General features: G+C 39.7%; 1 protein-coding gene across 1 annotated transcript in view; it reads right to left on the bottom strand.

The window, feature by feature from the left end:
* The window catches only part of KIAA0930 (KIAA0930 ortholog), a 129,965-nt gene that overhangs the window by 35,299 nt on the left and 70,845 nt on the right, over nucleotides 1-23,821 (bottom strand). The window contains exons 3-5 of the mRNA XM_053719038.1: nucleotides 18,102-18,209; nucleotides 16,156-16,233; nucleotides 4,517-4,618 (exon numbers count right to left, since the gene is read on the bottom strand). Of these exons, the coding sequence (XP_053575013.1) occupies nucleotides 4,517-4,618; nucleotides 16,156-16,233; nucleotides 18,102-18,209 (288 nt within the window). The remainder of the gene's footprint in view (nucleotides 1-4,516; nucleotides 4,619-16,155; nucleotides 16,234-18,101; nucleotides 18,210-23,821) is intronic.

Here is a 23,821-nt window from a genome sequence, read left to right as displayed (position 1 = left end):
TAAACCGGGCTAAGGACAATTGAGGCCAAGCTATCAGAGCATTGTAGATTGCTCTCAACTTCAGGATGTTTATGGGGAGAGCATACTCCTCCCGAGTCCATAGGCCCTGCGCCTTTAACGAGTCCCAGACTTCTCCCCAGCCTAGCAGGCTGGTGTCCGTGGTCACAATCACCCATGAGGGTCTCTGGAAACATGTGCCCTGAGACAGATGGTCCTGAAAAAGCCACCACGAGAGAGAGTCTCTTGTCAACTGGTCCAGATCTATTCTATGAGACATTTCTGAATGGTCTCCGTTCCACTGTCTGAGCATGCATAACTGTAGAGCTCTCAAATGGAATTGAGCAAAAGGAATGATGTCCATGGTAGCGACCATCAAACCAATTGCCTCCATACATTGAGCCACTGATAGCCTTACAGTAGACTGAAGAGAGAGGCAAAAATGTTGGATTTTCTGACCTCTGTCAGAAAAATCTTCATAGATAGGGAATCTATGATGGTCCATAAGAAAACCACCCTTGTAGCTGGAAGAAGGAAACGCTTCTCCAGATTCACTTTCCATCCAGGGGTACGTAGAAAAGACAACAAGATCTTTTTATGAGAGTTTGCTTGTTGAAAAGATGGCGCCTGAACCAATATGTCATCCAAGTAGGGCGCCACTGCAATTCCCCGAGACATGATCACTGCCAAAAGAGCCCCCAGAACCTTTGAAAAAATCCTGGGAGCTTTGGAAAGGCCAAACGGAAGAGCAACAAATTGAAAATGCTTGTCTAGGAAAGCAAATATGTCATCATAAACTGACCACCTTGGACCAAAGGAAGAATGGAACGAATGGTTTCCATTTTGAAGGACGATACCCTGAGAAATCTGTTGACACACTTCAGGTCTAAAATTGGTCGAAAAGGTCACTCTTTTTTGGGAACCACAAACAGATTTGAAAATTTCAAATCCTAGACCCTGTTCCCTTAGTGGAACTGGAACAATCACTCCCAGGGAGAAAAGGTCCTGAACGCAGCTCAAGAATGCCTCTTTTTTACCTGGTCTGCAGATAATCTACAGAGGTGGAATCTGCCCCTGGGAGGGCAAGAATTCTATTTTGTAACCCTGAGATACTATGTCCACAGCCCAAGGATCTGGGACATCTCGTATCCACGCTTGACAAAACGGAGAAGTCTGCCTCCCACTTGATCCGATCCCGGACCGGGAGCAGACCCTTCATGCTGACTTAGACTCAGCTGAGGGTTTATTTGATTGCTTCCCATTGTTCCAAGACTGATTAGGTTTCCAAGAAGACTTGGACTGCTCCTGCTTGGAAGAGGGAGAGGAAGACTTTTGACCTTTGAAGTTATGAATGAAACAAAAATTACTTTGACCTCCTTTAGGTCTATTCTTCTTGTCTTGTGGTAGAAAAGACCTTTTTCCACCTGTAATATCAGAAATTATTTCTGCCAGGCCAGGTCCAAACAAGGTTTTACCCTGAAAAACAGTGAAGCCAGACATCTTGGCTCCCAGTCTAATAACCTGCATGTTAGCATCAGAAATAAAAGAATCGGCTAGTTTGAGAGCCTTAATCCTATCTTGGATCTCCTCCAATGGAGTCTCTACTAAAATTTAATCAGACAAGGCATTGAACCAATAAGATGCAGCACTTGCTACTGTGGCAATACAAACTGTAGGTTGCCATTGAAGACCCTGATGAACATACATCTTTTTCAAATAAGCCTCAAGCTTCTTGTCCATGAGACACTTAAAAGGAGCAGCTATCCTCTATAGGGATTGTAGTTCTCTTAGCCAGAGTAGAAATAGCCCCTTCTACTTTAGGCACCGTGCACCATGAATCTTTAATGGAGTCAGCAACAGGAAACATCTTTTTAAAGACAGGAGATGGGTAAAAAGGTATCCCTGGCTTCTCCCATTCCTGGGAAATAATCTCCATCACAGGGTCTGGAACAGGAAACATCATAGTAATTATTGAGTTTACTAGATGTTTTGGGGTTGACAATGACAGAAGAATCGGAGTCGTCCAAAGTAGCCAAAACTTCTTAACAGTACACGAAGGTATTCAAGCTTAAATCTGAAGTTTACTTCTTCAGCATTAGGCAAAGAATTTATACTGTCAGAATTTGAGATTTCACCCTCAGAAGCTACCAAGGTATCCTCCTCATCAGACTTGTGAGGGAGGACAACCGTCGCAGCAGCAGACGGTTCAGATACCTTATACTCAGACAAATATTTAGATTTCCTCTTGCTCTTCCCCAACAAGGGAAAAGCAGACAAAGCTGCAGATACCGCTGAAGATACATGAGCAGCAAAATCAATTGGCAAATATACTCCTCCAGGAGTTTGAGAGGAACTGCAGGGCACTGTATGTGAAGCTATGGAGGCTAGGGACATTTTAGGAGAAAGCTGTGGCATTGCCAGAACAGCATCATCCTGAGAGACATTAGGCTCAGAAACAAAAAGTTTATCTTTACATTTTAAAGTCTTTTTTAAAAATGAGGAACTAAATTGCATAGTTAAAAAAAATTGGGCCTCAAGACACAAACATTTGTCCATAGGAACAGAATCCAGCTCCATGTTTTAGCTTAAAGGGTTCCCACAGAAATGACAGACAGAAGAAAGAAAAAAAAAGAAAAAAAATCTTTAAAAATGGTACTTTAAAATTAGCACTCAAAAACCTACCCAAAAGAAAGGACCACTACACCTCAGCAGACTGAGGTGCCCTACCTGCCCCTCCGGAGTACAGAACAACTTATAAGAATATAAAACCTCCTAACTAGATTCAACTAGCACAGACGACGCTCCATTCTAAGAGTGGCAGAGAGAGAGAGAGAGTCATGTGACCGTCTGAAATTGAAACTGCGCAACAAAGTGAAAGAGCGCGTTTCAGGAGCCAACTAAAACCTAACAGTGAACTAACACATACAGTTCTGAATCTGCCGTTCTTACTGTCCCTTTTGCTGACAAAGTGAAATACAAGATACCGTCACATTTGCTCCCCATAACACCCATATATCTTATCAGTAGAGAATTGAAAAAATAAATGAGCCACAGAATAATAAGTTAACTCCTTCATACCCATAAAGGAGATTAAACCTAAAGTCTCTCACATACATTTCATGTGCCTGCATGCTGCCTAAATAAAATCCTTTACTAAGGATTTAACATGTCCCAAATAAGTAATGCAGAGAAATCCTTTAAAATGCAAGTCTCCAAGATCTAGAAGACAAAAGCACTTAACTGCAAATCCAGCTGTCCGGTAGGTAGACAGCTAACAAGGCGTGAAAAGACACATACTCCTTACAGAGACCTGTAGAAAAAGAACAGAGTAGCCAACTCTTACTTTCTATACCGAGGGCAGCAAACGTGTTAGAAAACTAAGTAGGGAATACCTCACAACTTTCTAACTGCTTAAAAGCCACCACTACTCTACTGAAGAGATTGACGTGGACACAGCTAAACCGAAATCCTTGCTTGCAGGGAAAAGTACCCAAAAAAGGAATTCATATCTTCAGGACACCGAACTTCACCTCCTCCATTGACAGAGGCAAAGAGAATGACTGGGGATTATGGGTAAGGGGAGCGACACTTAACAGCTTTGCTGTGGTGCTCTTTGCCTCCTCCTGCTGGCCAGGAGTGAATATCCCACTAGTAATTGGAATGACGTTGTGGACTCTCCATGTTTTAGGAATGAAACAGGTTTGAGTTACACAGATTATTATTGATTTCACCATTTGATAATTGTGGTACAATATAAATGTTAACTGAGCCTAAAACAATGAAGAAAATAAACTTACTATAACCTAATTCCCTAAAGTGCAGAGTGAGTGTTACCATGACATGTTCATTCTTTTTCAGAGGATTTTTCATTTGCAAATGAATAACAAATAGCAACTAGAGGCAGACTAGACAGAACATGCAATTTAAACAACTTTCCAATTTACTTCTAGTATCAAATTTGCTTTGTTCCCTTGGTATCCTTTGTTGAAGAATAAGCTCAGGAGAGGCAACATACTACTGGGAGCTAGCAGGACACATCTGGTGAGCCAATGCGTGTAGTCACCAATCAGCAGCTAGCTGGCTCCTGAGCCTATCTAGGAAAGTTTTTCAACGAAGGATACTAAGAGAAAGAAGCAAATTTGATAATAGAAATAAATTGGAAAGTTGTTTTATATTGCATGGTCTCTCTGAATTATAAAAGTTTAATTTTGACTAGACTGTCCCCTTAATAAATTAATGAATCAATGAAAATTAGTTTATTTGTTAAAGGGGTAATCAATCATTCCTTTAAAGAATGAGCAATGTGTCTAGTTTTTGTTAATTTGGTAAATAGTTAAAAGTTTCATTCGTTTTTCGTTTGCAAAAAAATTATCTGTCAAACCCATCAAACAAATGCTGGTCTTATGCTCACCTTGATACAATATAACATCTCATATGCAACTGAAAATAAAACCCAATCACACTAATAAAGATTTAACCCTAATATTAGACTGTTAGGAGAAATACACTTGTCACTCACCTCTTCAAAGTTGTCAATCATGAAGAAGATATTGGGGTAGCTGATCTTAGATTCTTCCCCCTTGCTGTCCATCGGGTGCTTGCTTGGAGAAGCGAACACTTGCTGAGAACGCGAACAAACCGACATGAATAGGCAGCAATTAGTGACATCAATAACAAGTCCTAGATGCAGTAAAAAGCTTTAAAAGAACACGTAATAATCCCAGCATTAAAGGACCCCAAGTTCCTTTCAGAAAAAGCGTAATGAGATGAAAATGTATTGTTCAAGCTGAATACACTTCAGCAAATAAAAAACAGGCTTTGTACATTTTAATTAGATGCTTTTATACTGGTTTTTGTTTAGTTTTCCTTTTATCTCTCTTTTTGTAGTAACAAGAGGCCTCTTATCTGAAATGTATTTGACCAAGTCTCTGTCCTGTCCATTATATCCTGATATCCAGGGACATATGGTGTGACACGTTTTAAAGGGACAGAAAGCGTCAAAATAATATACATAAATCTACTGTCTCTTTAAAGGGACACTGAACCCAATTTTTTTCTTTAATGATTCAGATAGAGCATGCAATTTTAAAGGGACACTGAAGTGAAAATAAACTTTTATGATTCAGACAGAGCAGCAGTTTTAAGACACTTTCCAATTTACTTCCATTATCTAATTTTGCACAGTCTTTTTATATTCACACTTTCTGGGAAAAAGATCCTACTGAGCATGTGCACAAGCTCACAGGGTTTAAGTATACTAGTCTGTGATTGGCTGATGTCTGTCACATGATACAGTGGGACGGAAAATAAGAAGAAAAAATAAACTTGACAGAAAAAAAATCTACTGCTTTTGTGAAATTCAGAGTAGGTGTTATTGAATTGTCTTTTTATTATGCACTTGTTAATTATGAAATTCTACTGCATTAATTGGTCCTTTAAGCAACTTTCTAATTTACTTCTAATTATCAATTTTTCTTCTTCTCTTGCTATCTTTGTTTAAAAAGCAGGAATGTAAACCTTAGGAGCCGGCCCATTTTTGGTTGAGAACCTGGGTTATGCTTGTTTATTGGTTTGCTAAATGTAGCCACCAATAAGTAATCGTTATCCATGCTGCTGAACCTAAAATGGTTCGGCTCCTAAGCTTTAAAGTCCTGCTTTTTAAATAAAGATAGCAAGAAAACAAAGAAAAATTGATATTAGGAGTAAATTAGAAATTAGCTTAAAGGGATACTGAACCCAATTTGTTTTCTTTCGTGATTCAGATAGAGCAGGCAATTTTAAGCAACTTTCTAATTTACTCCTATTATTTTTTCTTCGTTCTCTTGCTATTTTTATTTGAAAAAGAAGGCATCTAAGCTAAGGAGCTAGCCAATATTTGGTTTAGCACCCTGGACAGCACTTGTTTATTGGTGAATTAATTTATCCACCAATAAGCAAGAACCCAGGTTGTTCACAAAAAATGGGCCGGCATCTAAACTTACATTCTTGCTTTTCAAATAAAGATACTTAAAATTGTTGCTCTATCTGAATCACAAAAGAAAAATTTTGGGTTCAGTGTCCCTTTAAAATTGCATGCTCTAACTTGATCATTAAAGAAAAAATTTGGGTTTAGTATCCGATTAAGTGCTTGAGTGTTTGTCTCTTTAAAATGCACGATAAACACAGATTTTTTTATAAAATGTTTAGTTATGCGCAATGAAACAGCAATACATTTTCATTATTTATTTTTCCCCTTTTCGTATAATTCAGCTCTAAAATTGAAGTTATTTCTAATTCTCAGAATTTGAAATGCACCGGCGGCCTTCTCAAGGCTAACCCTGCTACATATATTCCCTAATTGGATTTATCAGATAACAACTGTAAAACAATACGCTTTATACCAACTATGACACAGTAATTAGTCTCGTTGTCTGCTGACTAAAGACCAGATTGGCTCCTCCAAGTAAGGCAAATGGTGAGTGGAGTTTAGCTATTGGTAAATAATTGCAGTAAAAAGGAAGTTAATTTGTTTTAAAGACATTAAGGCTTGGCTGATCTGTTATTGTATAGCAACACAACAGAAATGTCTTGTAATTACAAGGTGTTTACTGTCCCTTTAAATATTACACTTCTGCATTTCCTCTGAAACAGCATATGTGAGTCCCTGGCAATTGGCGATACAAGTTTATATCAGAATCTATAGCAAAATGTTTCTGCCCTGGATGTAACAGGACGGGAGGTATTTAGGGCTAGGTCTAATGCCTTGATCTTTACAGGGGTTGACAGGAGTTTGCACCTTGGGCAGAAATGCAGGACTGGAATACACAAAAGTATCTGAATAGGAATATTAATATACATTTTCAAAGAACCCTTCTTTCAAAACCTCCTTACTCATTAACACAGTTGCTTTCACTGCTATTATTTGGTGATTGGAGCTCCCTGTATATAATGACTAGACCTGTGCATTCTGCATTTTCATTATCTGCCAAATGCAAAAGAAGGTGCCGGATTTCTTCTTGTCAATGTGCATGTCAAGCATATCTAAATATGCTTCTTGCACCAGCATTTTAAACAGTGTGTCTGCTAAGTGACGTGTATCAAGTAAATGGAGTCACCACAAGCACAATACAAGACACCAACAGCTCTCTGAGCAGACTCACTGTTTAAAAAGCGGTTGCACTAAGCATATTTAGATGTTCTTCCCGTGCACATGCACAGTAAAAGCTCTCAATTAAAATAGTAATAGCTTTAAGTAAAAGCCTTTTGGCTAATAAAAGTATATTGCAAAAAAAGAAATTTATGCTTACCAGATACATTTCTTTCTTTCTTGACACAGTGAGTCCACGGAATCATCAATTACTGTTGGGAATATCACTCCTGGCCAGCAGGAGGAGGCAAAGAGCACCACAGCAAAGCTGTTAAGTATCACCTCCCTTCCCATAACCCTGAGTCATTCAACCGAAGGAAAAGGAGAGAAAGGAAATAACACAAAGTGCAGAGGTGCCTGAGGGCGGGCCGTGGACTTACCGCGTCAAAAAAGAAAGAAACGTATCAGGTAAGCATAAATTTTGTTTTCTTGCTTAAGACACAGTGAGTCCACGGATCATCAATTACTCTTTCAAAGAATACATATATAGAGCATTTAAACTTACACGGTATCCCTATGTATATAGTACACACATTATTATACTTATTTCGTTATGAATTATTCTCTCTAATAGGTACAGACAACATTATGTATCAGTATTTTAGCATATAAATTAACCATAATCTGTCATTAATTAGGCATTATAATATTTAATACATAATGAAAGGTTTCTTGTCACAGGCTCCCTTATAGATATACAAACTACAGGTTGTTCAAATTGTTATGTCTCTTTAAGATCATTAGCTATAAATGGAGACTTGAACAGGTGCATAAACTAGCAGTGACCAAGTGCGCAAGTGCACGAAACGTTTGCCGTTTGCACCTGTTCTTATACCTGTTTTTTGCACATTTTTGTGCTGACCGCTTTTTATTTTGTATGTTTTTAAGAGTTTTTGAATAAATTTAGAATTTTTACATCTGGGCTTGGAGCGCTATTTCTTTTCCCACTCTTTGGATGTTAGGTCATCAATTACTGTTGTGAATCAATATCCAAGCTAGAGGACACAGATAAGGGAGGGCAAGACAGGTAACCTAAACAGAAGGCACCACAGTTGCAGAACCTGTCTCCCAAAGGAAGCCTCAGCCAAGACAAAAGTATCAAATTTATTGAATTTAGAAAAAGTGTGCAAAGAAGACCAAGTTGCAGCCTTACATATCTGTTCTACAGAGGCCTCATTCTTGAAGGCCCAGGAAGAAGACACAGCCATAGTGGAATGAGCTGTAATTCTCTCAGGAGGCTGCTGCCCAGCAGTCTCATAAGCCATAGTAATAATACTTCTCAACCATAGAGAAAGAGAAGAAGCAGTAGCTTTCTGGCACTTACATTTCCCAGAAAAGCAAACAAACAATGCAGAAGACTGACAAAAATCCTTTGTAGTCTGCAGATAGAATTTAAGAGCCCACACAACATCAAAGTTGTGCAACAAACGTTCTTTATGAGAAGGAGGATTAGGACAGATAGAAGGAACCACAATTTCCTGATTAATATTTCTGTCCGAAACAACTTTAGGAAGAAAACTAAACTTGGTACGTAGAACTTCCTTATCCGCATGAAATATGAGATAAGGAGAATCACACTGCAATGCTGAGAGTTCAGAGACCCTCCGAGCAGAAGAAACAGCAGTAAGAAACAAAACCTTCCAAGATAATAACTTAATATCTATGGAATGTATAGGCTCAAACAGAGCCTGTTGTAAAACTTTAAGAACAAGGTTAAGGCTCCAAGGAGGAGCAACTGATTTAAATACAGGCCTGATTCTGACCAGGGCCTGGCAAAAGGATTTTAACATCCGGCACATCCACCAGACGTTTGTGCAACAGAACGGATAAAGCGGAAATCTGACCCTTCAGAGTACAGACAGATAACCCCTTCATAAGGCTTTCATGGAGAAAAGATAAGATCCTAGGGATCCTGACCGTACTTCAAGAATATCCTTTAAACTCGCACCAATGAAGATATTTACGCCATATCTTATGGTAAATCTCTCTAGTGACAGGCTTACAAGCCTGAATCATGGTCTCAATGACCGATTCTGAAAACCCACAACATATCTACAAGATCTGCATACCAGATCCTGCGAGGCCACGCAGGAGCTATAAGAATCACTGATGCTCTCTCCTGCTTGATCCGAGCGATGACTCGCGGAAGGATAGCAAACGGAGGAAAGAGATATGCCAACCTGAAGTTCCAAGGAACTGCCAGAGCATCTATCAGAAAAGCTCGAGGATCTCTCAACCTCGAGCCGTATTTTGGGAGCTTGGTGTTCTGACTTGACGCCATCAGATCCAATTCCGGTAATCCCCATTTGGATGTTAACCTGGAGAACACTTCCGGATGGAGCTCCCACTCCCCAAGATAGAAAGTCTGTCTGCTCAGGAAGTCAGCTTCCCAATTGTCCACTCCTGGAATGTGGATGGCAGATAGACAGCAATTGTGAGCCTCCGCCCACTGGATGATCTGTGACACCTCCTTCATGGCTAAGTTCCTCCTTGGTGGTTGATGTAGACCACTGAGGTTATGTTGTCCGTCTGGAACCTGATGGACTGGGCTAGAGCCAGTTGAGGCCAAGCCATCAAGGCATTGAAGATCACTCAACTCCAGAATGTTTATGGTGAGAGCAGATTCCTCCTGAGACCAAAGTCCCTGCGCCTTCAATGAGTTCCAGACTGCTCCCCAACCCAGCAAGCTGGCATCCGTGGTCACAATTACCCAAGAGGGTCTCTGAAAGCACGTCCCTTGGAACAGATGTTCTTGGGACAGCCACCACGGTAGGGAGTCCCTTGTAGATTGATCCAGAACTATTCTCTGAGATAGATCTGTATAATCCCTGTTCCACTAAGCGAGTATGCATAGCTGCAGAGGCCTTAAATGGAACTGAGCAAACGGAACTATGTCCATGGAAGCCACCATCAAACCGATTACTTCCATGCATTGGGCACTGATGGTCGTGCCGCCGAATGTAGAGACAGACAAGTGGAAAGAATCTTGGCTCTTCTGACCTCCGTCAAAAATATTTTCATACATAGAGAATCTATAATGGTTCCTAAGAAGGTCACTTTTGTAGTCGGAACAAGAGAACTTTTCTCCAGATTGATCTTCCAGCCGTGGGAACGAAGAAATGCCAACAAGATCTTTGTATGATATTCTGCTAGTTGCAAGGATGGCGCCTGAACCAGAATGTTGTCCAGATAAGGCTCTGAGTTCCCAGGACCTTTGAGAAAATTCTGGGAGCTGTGGCCAGGCCAAATGGAAGCGCTACAAATTGAAAATGTTTGTCTAGATAGGCAAACCTCAGATATTTGTGATGATTCCTGTGAATGGGAACGTGCAGGTACGCGTCCTTCAAGTCTATGGTTGTTATGAATTGACCGTCTTGAATCAGAGGCAGAATGGAACGGATAGTCTATCTTGAAGGATGGCACTCTGAGGAATTTGTCTAGTAACTTTAGATCTAGAATGGGCCTGAAAGTTCCTTCTTTCTTGGGAACCACAGGTTGGAGTAAAATCCGAGACCCTGTTCCTGACTTGGAACAGGCAGTATCACTCCCAAGAGGGAAAGATCCTGTACACATTTCAAGAACACCTCTCTTTTTATTTGATCTACAGATAATCTTGAGAGGTGGAACTTGCCTCTAAGAGGAAAAGTTTTGAACTCTAACTTGTACCCCTGGGAAACTATGTTCACTGCCCACAGGTCTGGGACATCTCGTTCCCAAGCTTGCCCGAACTGCGAGAGTCTGCCCCCAATGAGATCCAATCTCGGATCGGGGACAAACACTTCATGCTGACTTGGAATCAGCTGCGGGTTTCTTGGATTGCTTCCCCTTGTTCCAAGACTGACCAGGCTTCCAAGAGGGCTTGGATTGTTCCTGTTTGGTAGAGGCAGGGGAAGACTTACCCCTGAAGTTACGAAAGGAACGAAAATTATTCTGACGTCCCTTCATCGTGTTCTTCTTGTCTTGAGGCAGAAAGGATCCTTTACCACCCGTGATATCGGAAATAATTTCTGCCAATGTCGGACCGAACAAGGTCTTTCCCTTGTAAGGGATTGCCAAAAGCTTAGATTTAGAAGAAACATCAGCAGACCAAGATTTAAGCCTTAGCACTCTACACGCTAAGATTGCAAAGCCAGATATTTTGGCCCCCAACTTAATGACCTGCAAGGAAGCATCAGTGATAAAAAAATGTAGCTAACTTTAGAGCCTTTATCCTATCCTGACTCTCCTCCAAAGGGGTTTCAGCTTGCAGGGACTCAGACAAAGCGTCAAACCAATAGGCTGCCGCACTGGTTACTGTAGCAATGCACACCACCGGTTTCCATTGTAATCCCGGATGAGTATACATCTTCTTTAAAAAGGCCTCCAGCTTTTTATCCATAGGATCCTTGAAAGAGCAACTATTTTCAATAGGGAAAGTAGTTCTCTTAGCCAAGGTAGAAATCGCCCCTTCCACCTTGGGAACCGTCTGCCACGATACCCTGATGGAGTCTGCGACCGGGAACATTTTTCTAAAGACAGGGGGGGAAAAGGTATTTTTGGCCTCTCCCATTCCTGGGTAATAATCTCTGTGGCAAGGTCTGGTACTGGGAACACCTCCCCAGGAGAGGGAACAACAAAGTATATATTTCATTTACTCAATTTTTTAGGGTTGACAACGATAGGCGTATCAGAGTCGTAAAACACTGAGGTGCTCAAGCTTGAATCTGAAGAAAACCACTTCAGCATCAGAAGAAGGAATTATACTATTCGAACCTGAGAGTTCACCCTCAGAGGATACTGAAGTATCCTCCTCTTCTGACCTCTGGGAAAGAGCAATCTGGTTAGCCTGAGATGGATCAGATACCTTACTGTCTGACTCAACAATCTTCCTCATACGCCTCCCTTGCAGCATAGGGATGGCTGCTAGTGCCTCAGATACTGCTGAGGAAACCTGGGCCGCAATTTCAGCCTTCAAAAACACTCCATCAGGAGATAGAGAGGAAGCGCAGGGTACTGCGTGAGACGATGGCACAGTTTGGGACACTTGTGGAGAAGGCTGTGGCATAGCCTGAACAGCATCCACTTGAGAGAATGGTGGCTCGGAATCAAACAATCTATCCTTGTATAATAAAGTTCATTCTACACAAGAATTACAAAAAGGCAAGGGTGGTTCCACTTGGGCATTCAAATAAAGTTTGCATTCCTCAAAATATAAAAGAACTAAATCCATTTTGCACTGAATGAAATACACACAAAAAAAATGTATATAAAAAAACAGAACTGTTTTTTTAAATCTCTTTTCATTTAGAAAAACAGTGTCCGCATATATGAGGAAAACACCTTTTACAATGGAAACCCTTTAGTAAGCAATATAATGAGGAAGAGGACACAATCTTAGAAGCACTGAGGAGAAAAAGTGCCAAGAGAAAGCGCTCGCTGCGTCTGGGAGGAAGAAGCCTGCCCCCAATGACGTCATCCCAGTGAAAACAGGCCGATCTTAACCCGAAAAAAACGGAAAGGATTCCGTTACATAAGCTACATCTCCTAGCAGTCTGCATAAGCAGAAGAACCCCCAAAACAATCTCTCACTAGGACTAAGTCCTACCACACAGTGCCCTGCCAGCCTGTTAAAATTATGCTGCTCTCAGGAAGATTCTTGTCCCACCATAAGGTGCAGAAATACATTTTTAAGTGCCAGGATTCTCTATAAGAAATAAAAAGGCACTTACCTGCACCCTTGTTTGTCTGACAGGGGGACAGAACAAGGAATGAGAGGAAGCCGCTCCTCACAGAGTCCTGTGAAAGGATGAAAAGAGTAAGCCACTCTGGCATACTGTAGAATGGCAGCAAAACAGAATTTATGTTTACCTGATAAATTTCTTTCTCCTACGGTGTATCCGGTCCACGGCTTCATCCTTACTTGTGGGATATTCTCTTCCCCTACAGGAAGTGGCAAAGAGAGCACACAGCAGAGCTGTCCATATAGCTCCCCTCAGGCTCCGCCCCCCCCAGTCATTCGACCGACGGTTAGGAGAAAAAGGAGAACCATAAGGTGCAGTGGTGACTGTAGTTTACAAAAAATAAATTTAAACCTGACCAAAATGCCAGGGCGGGCCGTGGACCGGATACACCGTAGGAGAAAGAAATTTATCAGGTAAACATAAATTCTGTTTTCTCCTACATTGGTGTATCCGGTCCACGGCTTCATCCTTACTTGTGGGAACCAATACCAAAGCTTTAGGACACGGATGAAGGGAGGGAACAAGTCAGGTAGCCTAAACGGAAGGCACCACTGCTTGCAAAACCTTTCTCCCAAAAATAGCCTCAGAAGAAGCAAAAGTAATGAATTTGTAAAATTTGGCAAACGTATGCAGTGAAGACCAAGTCGCTGCCTTACAAATCTGTTCAACAGAAGCCTCATTCTTGGAAGCCCATGTGGAAGCCACAGCTCTAGAAGAGTGAGCTGTAATTCGTTCAGGAGGCTGCCTTCCAGCAGTCTCATAAGCAAACCGGATGATGCTTTTCAGCCAGAAAGACAGAGAGGTCGCAGTCGCCTTTTGACTTCTCCTCTTGCCAGAATAGACGACAAACAAGGACAATGTTTGTCTGAAGTCTTTAGTTGCATTTAGATAAAACTTTAAAGCATGAACCCCATCAAGATGGTGTAACAGACGTTCCTTGTTAGAAACTGGATTAGGACACAGAGAAGGAACAACTATTTCCTGGTTGATATTCTTATTGGAAACCACTTTTGGAAAAAAACTAGGTTTGGTACGTAAAACGACCTTATCTGTATGAAACACCAGATAGGGTGAATTACACTGCAAAGCAGACAATTCAGAAACTCTTCTCGCAGAAGAAATAGCTACAAAAAAACAAAACTTTCCAAGATAGTAACTTAATATCTATGGAATGTAGAGGTTCAAACGGAACCCCTTGAAGAACTGAAAGAACTAAATTTAGACTCCATGGAGGAGCCACAGGTCTGTAGACAGGCTTGATTCTGACTAAAGCCTGTACAAACCCTGAATATCTGGCATGGCTGCCAGACGCTTGTGTAACCAAACAGACAGAGCAGATATCTGTCCCTTAAAAGAACTAGCTGACAGACCTTTCTCCAATCCTTCTTGGAGAAAAGATAGTATCCTTGGAATCCTAATCTTACTCCATGAGTAACCCTTGGATTCGCACCAGCAAAGATATTTCCGCCATATCTTATGGTAAATTTTCCTGGTGACATATTCACCAGGTCTGCATACCAAGTCCTGCGTGGCCACGCAGGAGCTATTAGAATTACCAAAGCCTTCTCCTGCTTGATCCTGGCTACTAGCCGGTGGAGAAGGGGAAACGGTGGAAAGACATAAGCTAGATTGAACGACCAAGGCGCTACTAAGGTATCTACCAATGTCGCCTTGGGATCCCTGGACCTGGACCCGTAACATGTAGCTTTGAAGTTATGACGTGACGCCATCAGATCCAGATCTGTAATGCCCCATAGCTGGGTCAGCTGAGCAAAAAACCTCCGGGTGGAGTTCCCACTCCCCCGGATGGAAAGTCTGAAGACTCAGATAATCCGCTTCCCAGTTGTCCACTCCTGGGATGTGAATTGCTGATAGATGGCAGGAGTGATCCTCTGCCCATTTGATGATCTTGGATACCTCCCTCATCGCCAGGGAACTCCTTGTTCCCCCCTGATGATTGATGTACGCAACAGTCGTCAAGTTGTCCGACGGAAAACTGATGAATTTGGCCTCCGCTAGTTAAGGCCATGGCTGGAGTGCATTGAATATCGCTCTCAATTCCAAAATGTTTATCGGGAGAAGAAATTCTTCCCGAGACCATAGACCCTGAACCTTCAGGGACTTCCAGACCGCGCCCCAGCCTAAGAGGCTGGCGTCGGTCGTGACAATGATCCACTTCGGTCTTCGGAAACTCATTCCCTGAGACAGGTGATCCTGAGACAACCACCAGAGGAGTGAGTCTCTGGTTTGCTGGTCCATCTGAATCTGGGGAGAAAAATCTGCATAATCCCCATTTCATTGTTTGAGCATGCACAGTTGCAATGGTCTTAAATGAATTTGAGCAAAAGGAACCACGTCCATTGCCGCAACCATTAGTCCTGTTACCTCCATGCACTGAGCTATGGAGGGTTGAGGAATGGATTGAAGAACTCAACAAGTGTTCAAAAGTTTTAGTTTCCTGACCTCTGTCAGAAAGATTTTCATTTCTACCGAGTCTATTATTGTTCCCAGGAAGGGAACCCTTGTGAACGGGGACAGAGAACTTTTTTCTATGTTCACCTTCCACCCGTGAGACCTTAGAAAGGCTAGAACAATGTCCGTATGAGTCTAGTGCCCAGGGGTCCGGAACATCTCTTGCCCTTCAGAGCGGCAAAGAGAATGACTGGGGGGGTGGAGCCTGAGGGGAGCTATATGGACAGCTCTGCTGTGTGCTCTCTTTGCCACTTCCTGTAGGGGAAGAGAATATCCCACAAGTAAGGATGAAGCCATGGACCGGATACACCAATGTAGGAGAAATATTGTCAGGAATACGCAGTGAGGCCCACCCCACAAGTTCCTAACTGCTTTAAAAGAGACTAAAGTGGAATACAGCTAAACCCAGCTTGACAGGGAAGTTCAGAGCAAACCTGCTCAGGCTTCCAAAATAATAAAATCTTGATAGAATCTTTTACAGACACCTAAACGTTTCACCTCCTCCTTGCACCTAAGGCAAAGAGAATGACTGGGGGTTGTGGGAAGGGAAGTGATACTTAACAGCTTTGCTGTGGTGCTCTTTGCCTCCTCCTGCTGGCCAGGAGTGATATTCCCAACAGTAATTGATGATTCCGTGGACTCACCGTGTCTTAAGAAAGAAATTATTATATTCAAAAGTAAAATCCATTGATATACGTTTACGTTTTGGCTGGAATATCTCTTTAAATCAGGGTAGTGAACAATTTGGCCGTCAACACAACTCCCACTGCAAATCTCAAGAGTAAAATATCCACCACAAATATCCCTTGAACTCCGGGATAAATTCTATTCTTCACTCACCTGGGACTTCTTTTTATGTATGTGTATGTCCCCAGCATCTGACCGTGTGCAAACAGCACATGTGACCATGTAATCCAGCTGCAAGGAGAGCGCAGAAATAAATAACAAGGCACAAAAAGCTTTTTTTATAACTATGATGGCAAATACAAGAAGGGACAAAGGACATTTAAGGGAAAAAATAACACTATTTAGAGGATTATACTCAATATACAATTTATTTGGCAGTTTTGTAGTCACTAGTTATAGCTACAAAACTGCCAAATCTCAGCACAATTACATTTTATATTTCACAGTAATATTGAAATGTAAACAGAAACTTCATTCAAACTTAATCTATAGATGATCTACAGGGAGATATATATCTAGATATATATATCTAGATATATATATATATATATATATATATATATATATATATATATATATCACACATACACACACATTTACACACACATAAACACACAAGCGCACACAAACACATACACACACATACAAACACACATATATACACACACATACAAACACACACACACATACAAACACACATATATACACACACACATACAAACACAAACACACATACATACAAACACACACACACATACAAACACATAGATGCATACATACAAACACACACACACAAACATACATATACACATAGATACAAACATACACACATACAAACACATATACACACAGATACATACACAAACAAACATACAAACACATACACACACATAGATACATACACACATACATAAATACACACATACATACACACATATACACACACACACCCTGAAAAGGTGAACAAATTACATAATGTTATCTATAAATAATATCCTATCCCATGCCGCTACACTTACTGATGTAAAGGCAAGCACAGACCATCACTGCATAAATAGCATTTAAAAGCTTCAAAAAGCCAAACAGGACAGATAAGATGATAGGGCCACAAAACCACAAATAAATACATTTTTTACATGCACAGTTTTTGTTTTTTTTATCCATTCATAGAACTGCGTGGTATTTTGGAACCGGGCTGTCTTGTGGCTTGATCAGACTGTATCATTTATTATCATTATTATTTATAAATGAGCTCTGTAACATTAAGTATGCAGTAGTGCAGTACAATAATCAGAAAGCATTTACATTAATCACAGAGGGTCCTGCCTTTTAGTCACTGTTAGCTGTAAACTATTAACAAGACAGGTGGACTTGTGAGCTTACATTCTATACTACAGGACATTTCTCCCTTGTGTCAGCTAAAACAGATTGCACCATGAGCTGCAACGGCCTGTGGAGCAAGGAAGGAAGATTTTCTCAGATGAATGTGTCTCTCGCAGTTTTCTTAAAGGGACAGTAAAGTCAAAATGAAACCATTATGATATGGACAGAGCATGCAATTTTAAACAACTTTCCAATTTACTTCATTCTCTTGGTATCTTTTATTGAAGAGTAGGCTCTTAAGAGCTCAGGAGTGTGCACGTGTCTTTAGTACTCTATGACAGCGGTGTTTTGCAACATTATTTGTAGTTTTGTTATACAATGTTGCGAAACACTGCTGTCGTAGAGTACTAAAGACACGTGCACACTCCTGAGCTCTAAAGAGCCTACCTAGTTTTACTCTTCAATAAAAGATATCAATAGAATGGAGCAATTTTGATAAACAGAAGTAAATTGTAAAGTTGTTTAAAATTGCCTTTTCTATCTGAATCATGAAAGTTTAATGTTTACGTTACTGTCCCTTTATGTCATCGAAAGCTGTAACAAGTTGCACAGCAATGAGATAAAACCCCCTATGACAGCAAAGGGTCCGATAAACAATATCCTATATCAGCTAACAAATATGCTATTAGAATATCAGTGTAAATGTTCACCCCTATAAAATCGCAGTGCTGATCTCGCAGCCTGCACGCCTCCGGAACGCTGCAGCACCTGCTCACCTTCTGTAAAATGAGATTCAAGTACACACTTTCCTCCCAGTCAATGTCAGGGTCACCAAGGCCTGGTAGCTTCTTGGAATCTTTACGATAGACTTCAACTTCTACCTGCTGGAAATAAAATAATCTTACAAACTCATTGTTGTGTCGCATAAAACCATGAAGCTTTTAGCCTGATAAAATCGTTCAACTAGATTATCACGTCAGTAATCTGAAATCTCAGCCCAAAATACATAAAATATATATTTATTTAACATTAAAAACAAAAATAATATTAAATCAACATAATACAGATGTGTGTACCAGAACAGTTTGGTGCATGGCGCACAATATCTACACTGTGATGGTTATTGTCAAATAGCTGCATTAGATATATTACAGAGAATTTAATCAGACCACATTAGTTGACAAAGACAGAATGAAATATATTTAAACATACACCTTAAAGGGACACTAAACCCAATTATTTTTCTTTCATGATTCAGAAAGAGCATGCAATTTTAAAACAACTTTCAAATTTACTTCTATTATTTCATTTGCTTAAATATCTTGTTATCCTTTGTTGGAAAGCATATCTAAATAGGTTCAGTAACTGCTGATTGATGGCTGCACCTAGATGCCTCGTGTGATTGGCTCACCATGTTGCATTGCTCTTTCTTCAACAAAGAATATCTAAATAACGAAACAAATTAGATAATATAAGTAAATTGGAATGTTGTTTAAAATTGTATTCTCTATCTGAATCATGAAAGAAAAATGTAAGGTTTCATGTCCCTTTAATTTAAAAAAAAAAAAATAGGTTTGTTTTTAAGATATAATTATTTTAACACGGGTTTGTTTTTCCTATGTGTCAGGGTACCAGTGAAATTGTTACTGGTGCCAAGGAAAGTGTGCAGGTATTGTGTCATGGAAGGAAAGACGTACAGAACTGACACGGTGTACACTTCTGACACAAGTGTTCTTCACTTCCTGATAGCAGCAGGATAGGTTGCCAGACTCAATTTGCTGTTTAGTGGTCCTGTGTACCCACAGTTTCAGTTTGCTGGAGCTGCTGAAGCGCAGAGTGACAGCATAGATGGCCGCAGAATCCTAGTAATCCCGACACCTTTCTATAAAAACCTCATGTGACAGCATGTGATCTGTCATGGACTCTTCCAGTGAAAAGGCAACTCAGAGCTGGAAGCAACAGGGCCCAGCAATGCTGGAATCAGTGCATGTCATGTTGCTGCATGTGGCTATGGTGTGCTGCTCTCTGTATAAAACCACGTTCAGGCAGCTCACATGCGCCAACTGTGTGAGATACAGAGATTTATCTTCTTTTACGGATGGAACCCAGAGAGGTAACAGAGATAGGGGAGTGTCTAAAAAGCAAAAAAGCTGGGGCAGGGATCAGGGAAATATGTGCAGACAAATTACAAGAGTAATGTAGTGGTCTGCTCATAAATTTGAAACAAAAAAATTTCAAGCCCCTTTTTAACCGACAAAGATTAGATTTACCCAAACACCCATATTTATTCAGGCTATGTTTCAAATATTTATACAGAATATCTCATTAAACCCTTGGACAAATGGTCTGATTATGTTTCCGAAGTGCAGTTAGTTCTTCGCAGCAAGCCTAATTACTGAGACATTAAAGACCAGTAAATACAACGTGCTAATACATGAGAGCGTTTTCTTGTCTTGCACTATTGTTTCCCTATACATATATGTTTAACTGGTGGCTTCACACATACGTTGCTCATGATTGGCTCAGTAGCCATCTTCAGTCTAGGATGAGTAGTGCATTGCCGATGTGGAGTTGACTTTATCTATGTGTTTAACATTGTTGTGGAGGTAAAATACATAGGTAAAGAACAGTGCAATAATAAAATGCCCTAGCATATTAAAGCATTTTATTATTGCACTTTATTACTGCATAGTATTTACAGCCATCCGGAGACATGCGCCCATGAAAAACATTCCCAATATTAAATTAAACAAACATATGTACTATTATAATATGGGTTTATGATCTAGGCTCAACTGGTTTCATTTTGGTAGAGGGGGCGGAGCAGTTTATGATCTAGGCTCAACTGGTTTCATTTTGATAGAGGGGGCGGGGCAGTTTATGATCTAGGCTCAACTGGTTTCATTTTGGTAGAGGGGGCGGAGCAGTTTATGATCTAGGCTCAACTGGTTTCATTTTGATAGAGGGGGCGGAGCAGTTTATGATCTAGGCTCAACTGGTTTCATTTTGATAGAGGGGGCGGGGCAGTTTATGATCTAGGCTCAACTGGTTTCATTTTGGTAGAGGGGGCGGGGCAGTATTTCTCAGAAATGAGTGTCTAGTGGGCTCCTTTGTTACCCCTTGTAACATGACATCTCTTATTTGTATTAGGAGTCTCATGATGAGTGTATGTCTTTAAGATTTACAGAGAAAGAGCATTTAAACATTCTCCCCATTTATTACTGTAAGCCTGGTGTACAATGGGTTAACACATTGGTATTTTTACACCTAGTACTGCTTATTCCCACATCAGACTCTAGACGTGTACCCAAGAAAAGCAAACCCATACCGGCACTATCAACATGCAAAGCAAAGCCTGAGTAACAGACAAGGGCAGGGTCACTGTAATGAGCTGTCACTGTGAGTTGCTTATACACAAACACACCAGAATACGGATGAGAGTTTTGTGCAGATATTTAAACCAGATGACAATGGCCGTCTAACTGCCAGTGATGACAGTGAATGCTTGGGCAGGGATTTTCTGTGCCTTGGTTACACTAAGTAATATTAGAACATTCAGTATTAATAAATTCATAGAGCTGGTTATATACCTGCAGTTTTTATGTCATGCAAATTGATGTTTCTGTTTTTTAATAATGTCTACCCATCATAACATGACTGATTACAATAGCTGTGGTTATTTACATTCTGCACAGAGATCTATTGTATGTCTCACGTAAAGACCTCGTTCATCTTGATTAGGGAGAGGATTGTATGAGATGCACACGCGGAAACAGAATAGGCCATAGATAATGCTAAAAATAACCGAATGAAGGGATGGCAAAGCTGATACAGGGCCTCTCAGCAAAACTACAGAGAGAGGGGCACATCATTTAATGTATCTAGACAAATGGAATCCACAGCACCAATTAGGTAAAAGAAAATACCTTTATTTTCACATTACATGCGACGTTTCGGCTTTCACAGCCTTAATCATGCATGATTAAGGCTGTGAAGGCCGAAACGTCGCATGTAATGTGAAAATAAAGGTATTTTCTTTTACCTAATTGGTGCTGTGGATTCCATTTGTCTATGTTGCTGTAAGGGTGGCAGTAACCCTTTCTCCACGGGCATCATACAGAACTAAAACCTGCTTTAAGGAACCAACAGGTGCTGTACTCATTTACTACTTTTATTTAATGTATCTAGAGTCCCACAGAGATACAAAGAATTTATATGAATTCTGTTTAGCTCCCTCCTGACTTTACGTCTAACCTTGTGTTCTTCCCAATGCGCCACAATAACTACACACTAAAGAGCAACTATAGGTGCTCCCTACTCGACAGGGTATCCTGAAAATTCCAACACTAAAGAATAGATGGGCAAATGCCTGAAACACTACATTTAATAGCTAAAAGATTTGTTGGTTTTGATATTTTGAATCTTCTATTTGGTTTAGAGAATAGAAATAAAATTAGTGAAGTGTTGCATTTCATTGATTTTAAAAAATATATTTTCCTAAATAATAATTTCATTCTCTCTTTTCTTTCCCTTTTTTCATATTTTATTAAATCAACCTAACAAATCATCTTTTTACCTTACTAAAAATAAAATAACTCCTACCCTCCTTACACATACAACATTGGTATCATATTATTCCTTCCTTCCCCCTCCCTCCATTTCAAAGCTTCTCCTTCTCCAATTCAAAAATACCCAGGATCCTCTAAACTGAGCATTTTGCACTATTTCTGAATCTCTGAATGGAAATACGTTTGAATATCCTTGCTTAAAGTTCACCTTTGTTCTCATTTTCCAAAAAATCTTTTAACGTTGGCTTCAGAAACAATCTGGACATCAAATTGTTCAATAAACATTTGCGACGACAATTTATTCGGTTGAACTTTTAATCTAGATACTTCTTTAGATTTCCATAAAATTAAAGCGATACTGAACCCAATTTTTTTCTTTCGGGATTCAGATAGAGCAGGCAATTTTAAGCAACTTTCTAATTTATTCCTATTATCAAATTTTCTTCATTCTCCTGGTATCTTTATTTGAAAAGCAAGAATGTAAGTTTAGATGCCGGCCCATTTTTGGTGAACAACCTAGGTTGTTCTTGCTGATTGGTGAATAAATTCATCCTCCAATAAACAAGTGTTGTCCAGGGTTCTGAACCAAAAATTGGCTGGCTCCATAGCTTAGATGCCTTCTTTTTCAAATAAAGATAGCAAGAGAACAAAGAAAAATTGATAATAGGAGTAAATTAGAAAGTTGCTTAAAATTGCATGCTCTGTCTGAATCACACAAAAATTTGGGTTCAGTGTCCCTTTAAGAATAAGATTCCTGCCAGCTAAAATAACCTTGATAAAAAAATATCAAAAACTGAGAGGAATATATTAGAACTACAAATTTTATTTATCCAGTAACTAACTTTAAACCAATTTATTTTTTAATTTTTGAACATTTAAAAAAACTATTGAGAATATCTGCTTCAAAGGAACTGCACGTTTTGCAATTTAATAGATTACAAGCTAATTAGATGCCAATGTCTCATACTAGATTTAATTGTCTTAAGTGTCATTTCATAATTTGGAAAAAGTTTTGACCATTTTTCTCCTATGAAATTCAAATTTGGCAAACTACCCTGAAAATTGATAGTATTATACGAAGGAGAGACTGAAGTAAATCCCTTCTTAAATTTAGAAATAAAAGACTGTATTTTATTCCAATTCTCTTGTTTCAAATAAATTCCCAAGAGATAAACAAAAGTGTCTAACTTGTATAAAAGCAAAAAAATGCTTGATTAAACAACCGAAGTTTAATTTCAAATATTCAGCAATAAACAGTTTATCCAAATTTATATATAGAAATCTATTACTCTTGGTAAACCAGTCTATTACTACCCTTAGTAATGTCTAATTGTAAATCTCAAAGTCAGGTCATCCTAAACCACCATCAGCACTAGAGACCGAAAGCTTTGATAGGGTTTTCCTTGGTTTCCAAAAAATATTAATAATGCCCTTTTAGGGAGAGTAAATCTCTCTTTTTAATAAAAAAAAGGAATGTTTTGAATTAAATACAATAAGTTGGGTAATAGAATGATTTTGATTAAACTGATTTTACACAACAGTGTAATTGGTAAATGTGACCATCTCTCTATATCCTTAACATTATTTAATAATAGGGGAATCTAATGGGGATCTGGAAATCTTTATTCCTAGATATTTTAAAGGGACATAAAACCCCAAAACTTTCTTTCATGATTCAGAAAGAACAGATGATTTTAAGAAACTTCCCAGTTACTGCTATTATCTAATTTGTTTTGTTCTCTCTGTATCCTTTGCTGAAAAGGACACCTAGGTAGGCTCAGGAGGTGCTGATTGGTGGCTGCACTTATATGCCTCATTTTATTGGCTCACCCAATGTGTTAATTAGCTCCCAGTAGTTTATTGCTGCTTCTTCAACAAAGGACACCAAGTAAACGAAGCACATTTGAAAATAATAAATAAAAAGTAAC

The sequence above is a fragment of the Bombina bombina genome, chromosome 6, assembly GCF_027579735.1.
Source record: "Bombina bombina isolate aBomBom1 chromosome 6, aBomBom1.pri, whole genome shotgun sequence".
Taxonomy (NCBI): domain Eukaryota; kingdom Metazoa; phylum Chordata; class Amphibia; order Anura; family Bombinatoridae; genus Bombina; species Bombina bombina.
This window is presented reverse-complemented; position numbering and strand designations above follow the sequence as displayed.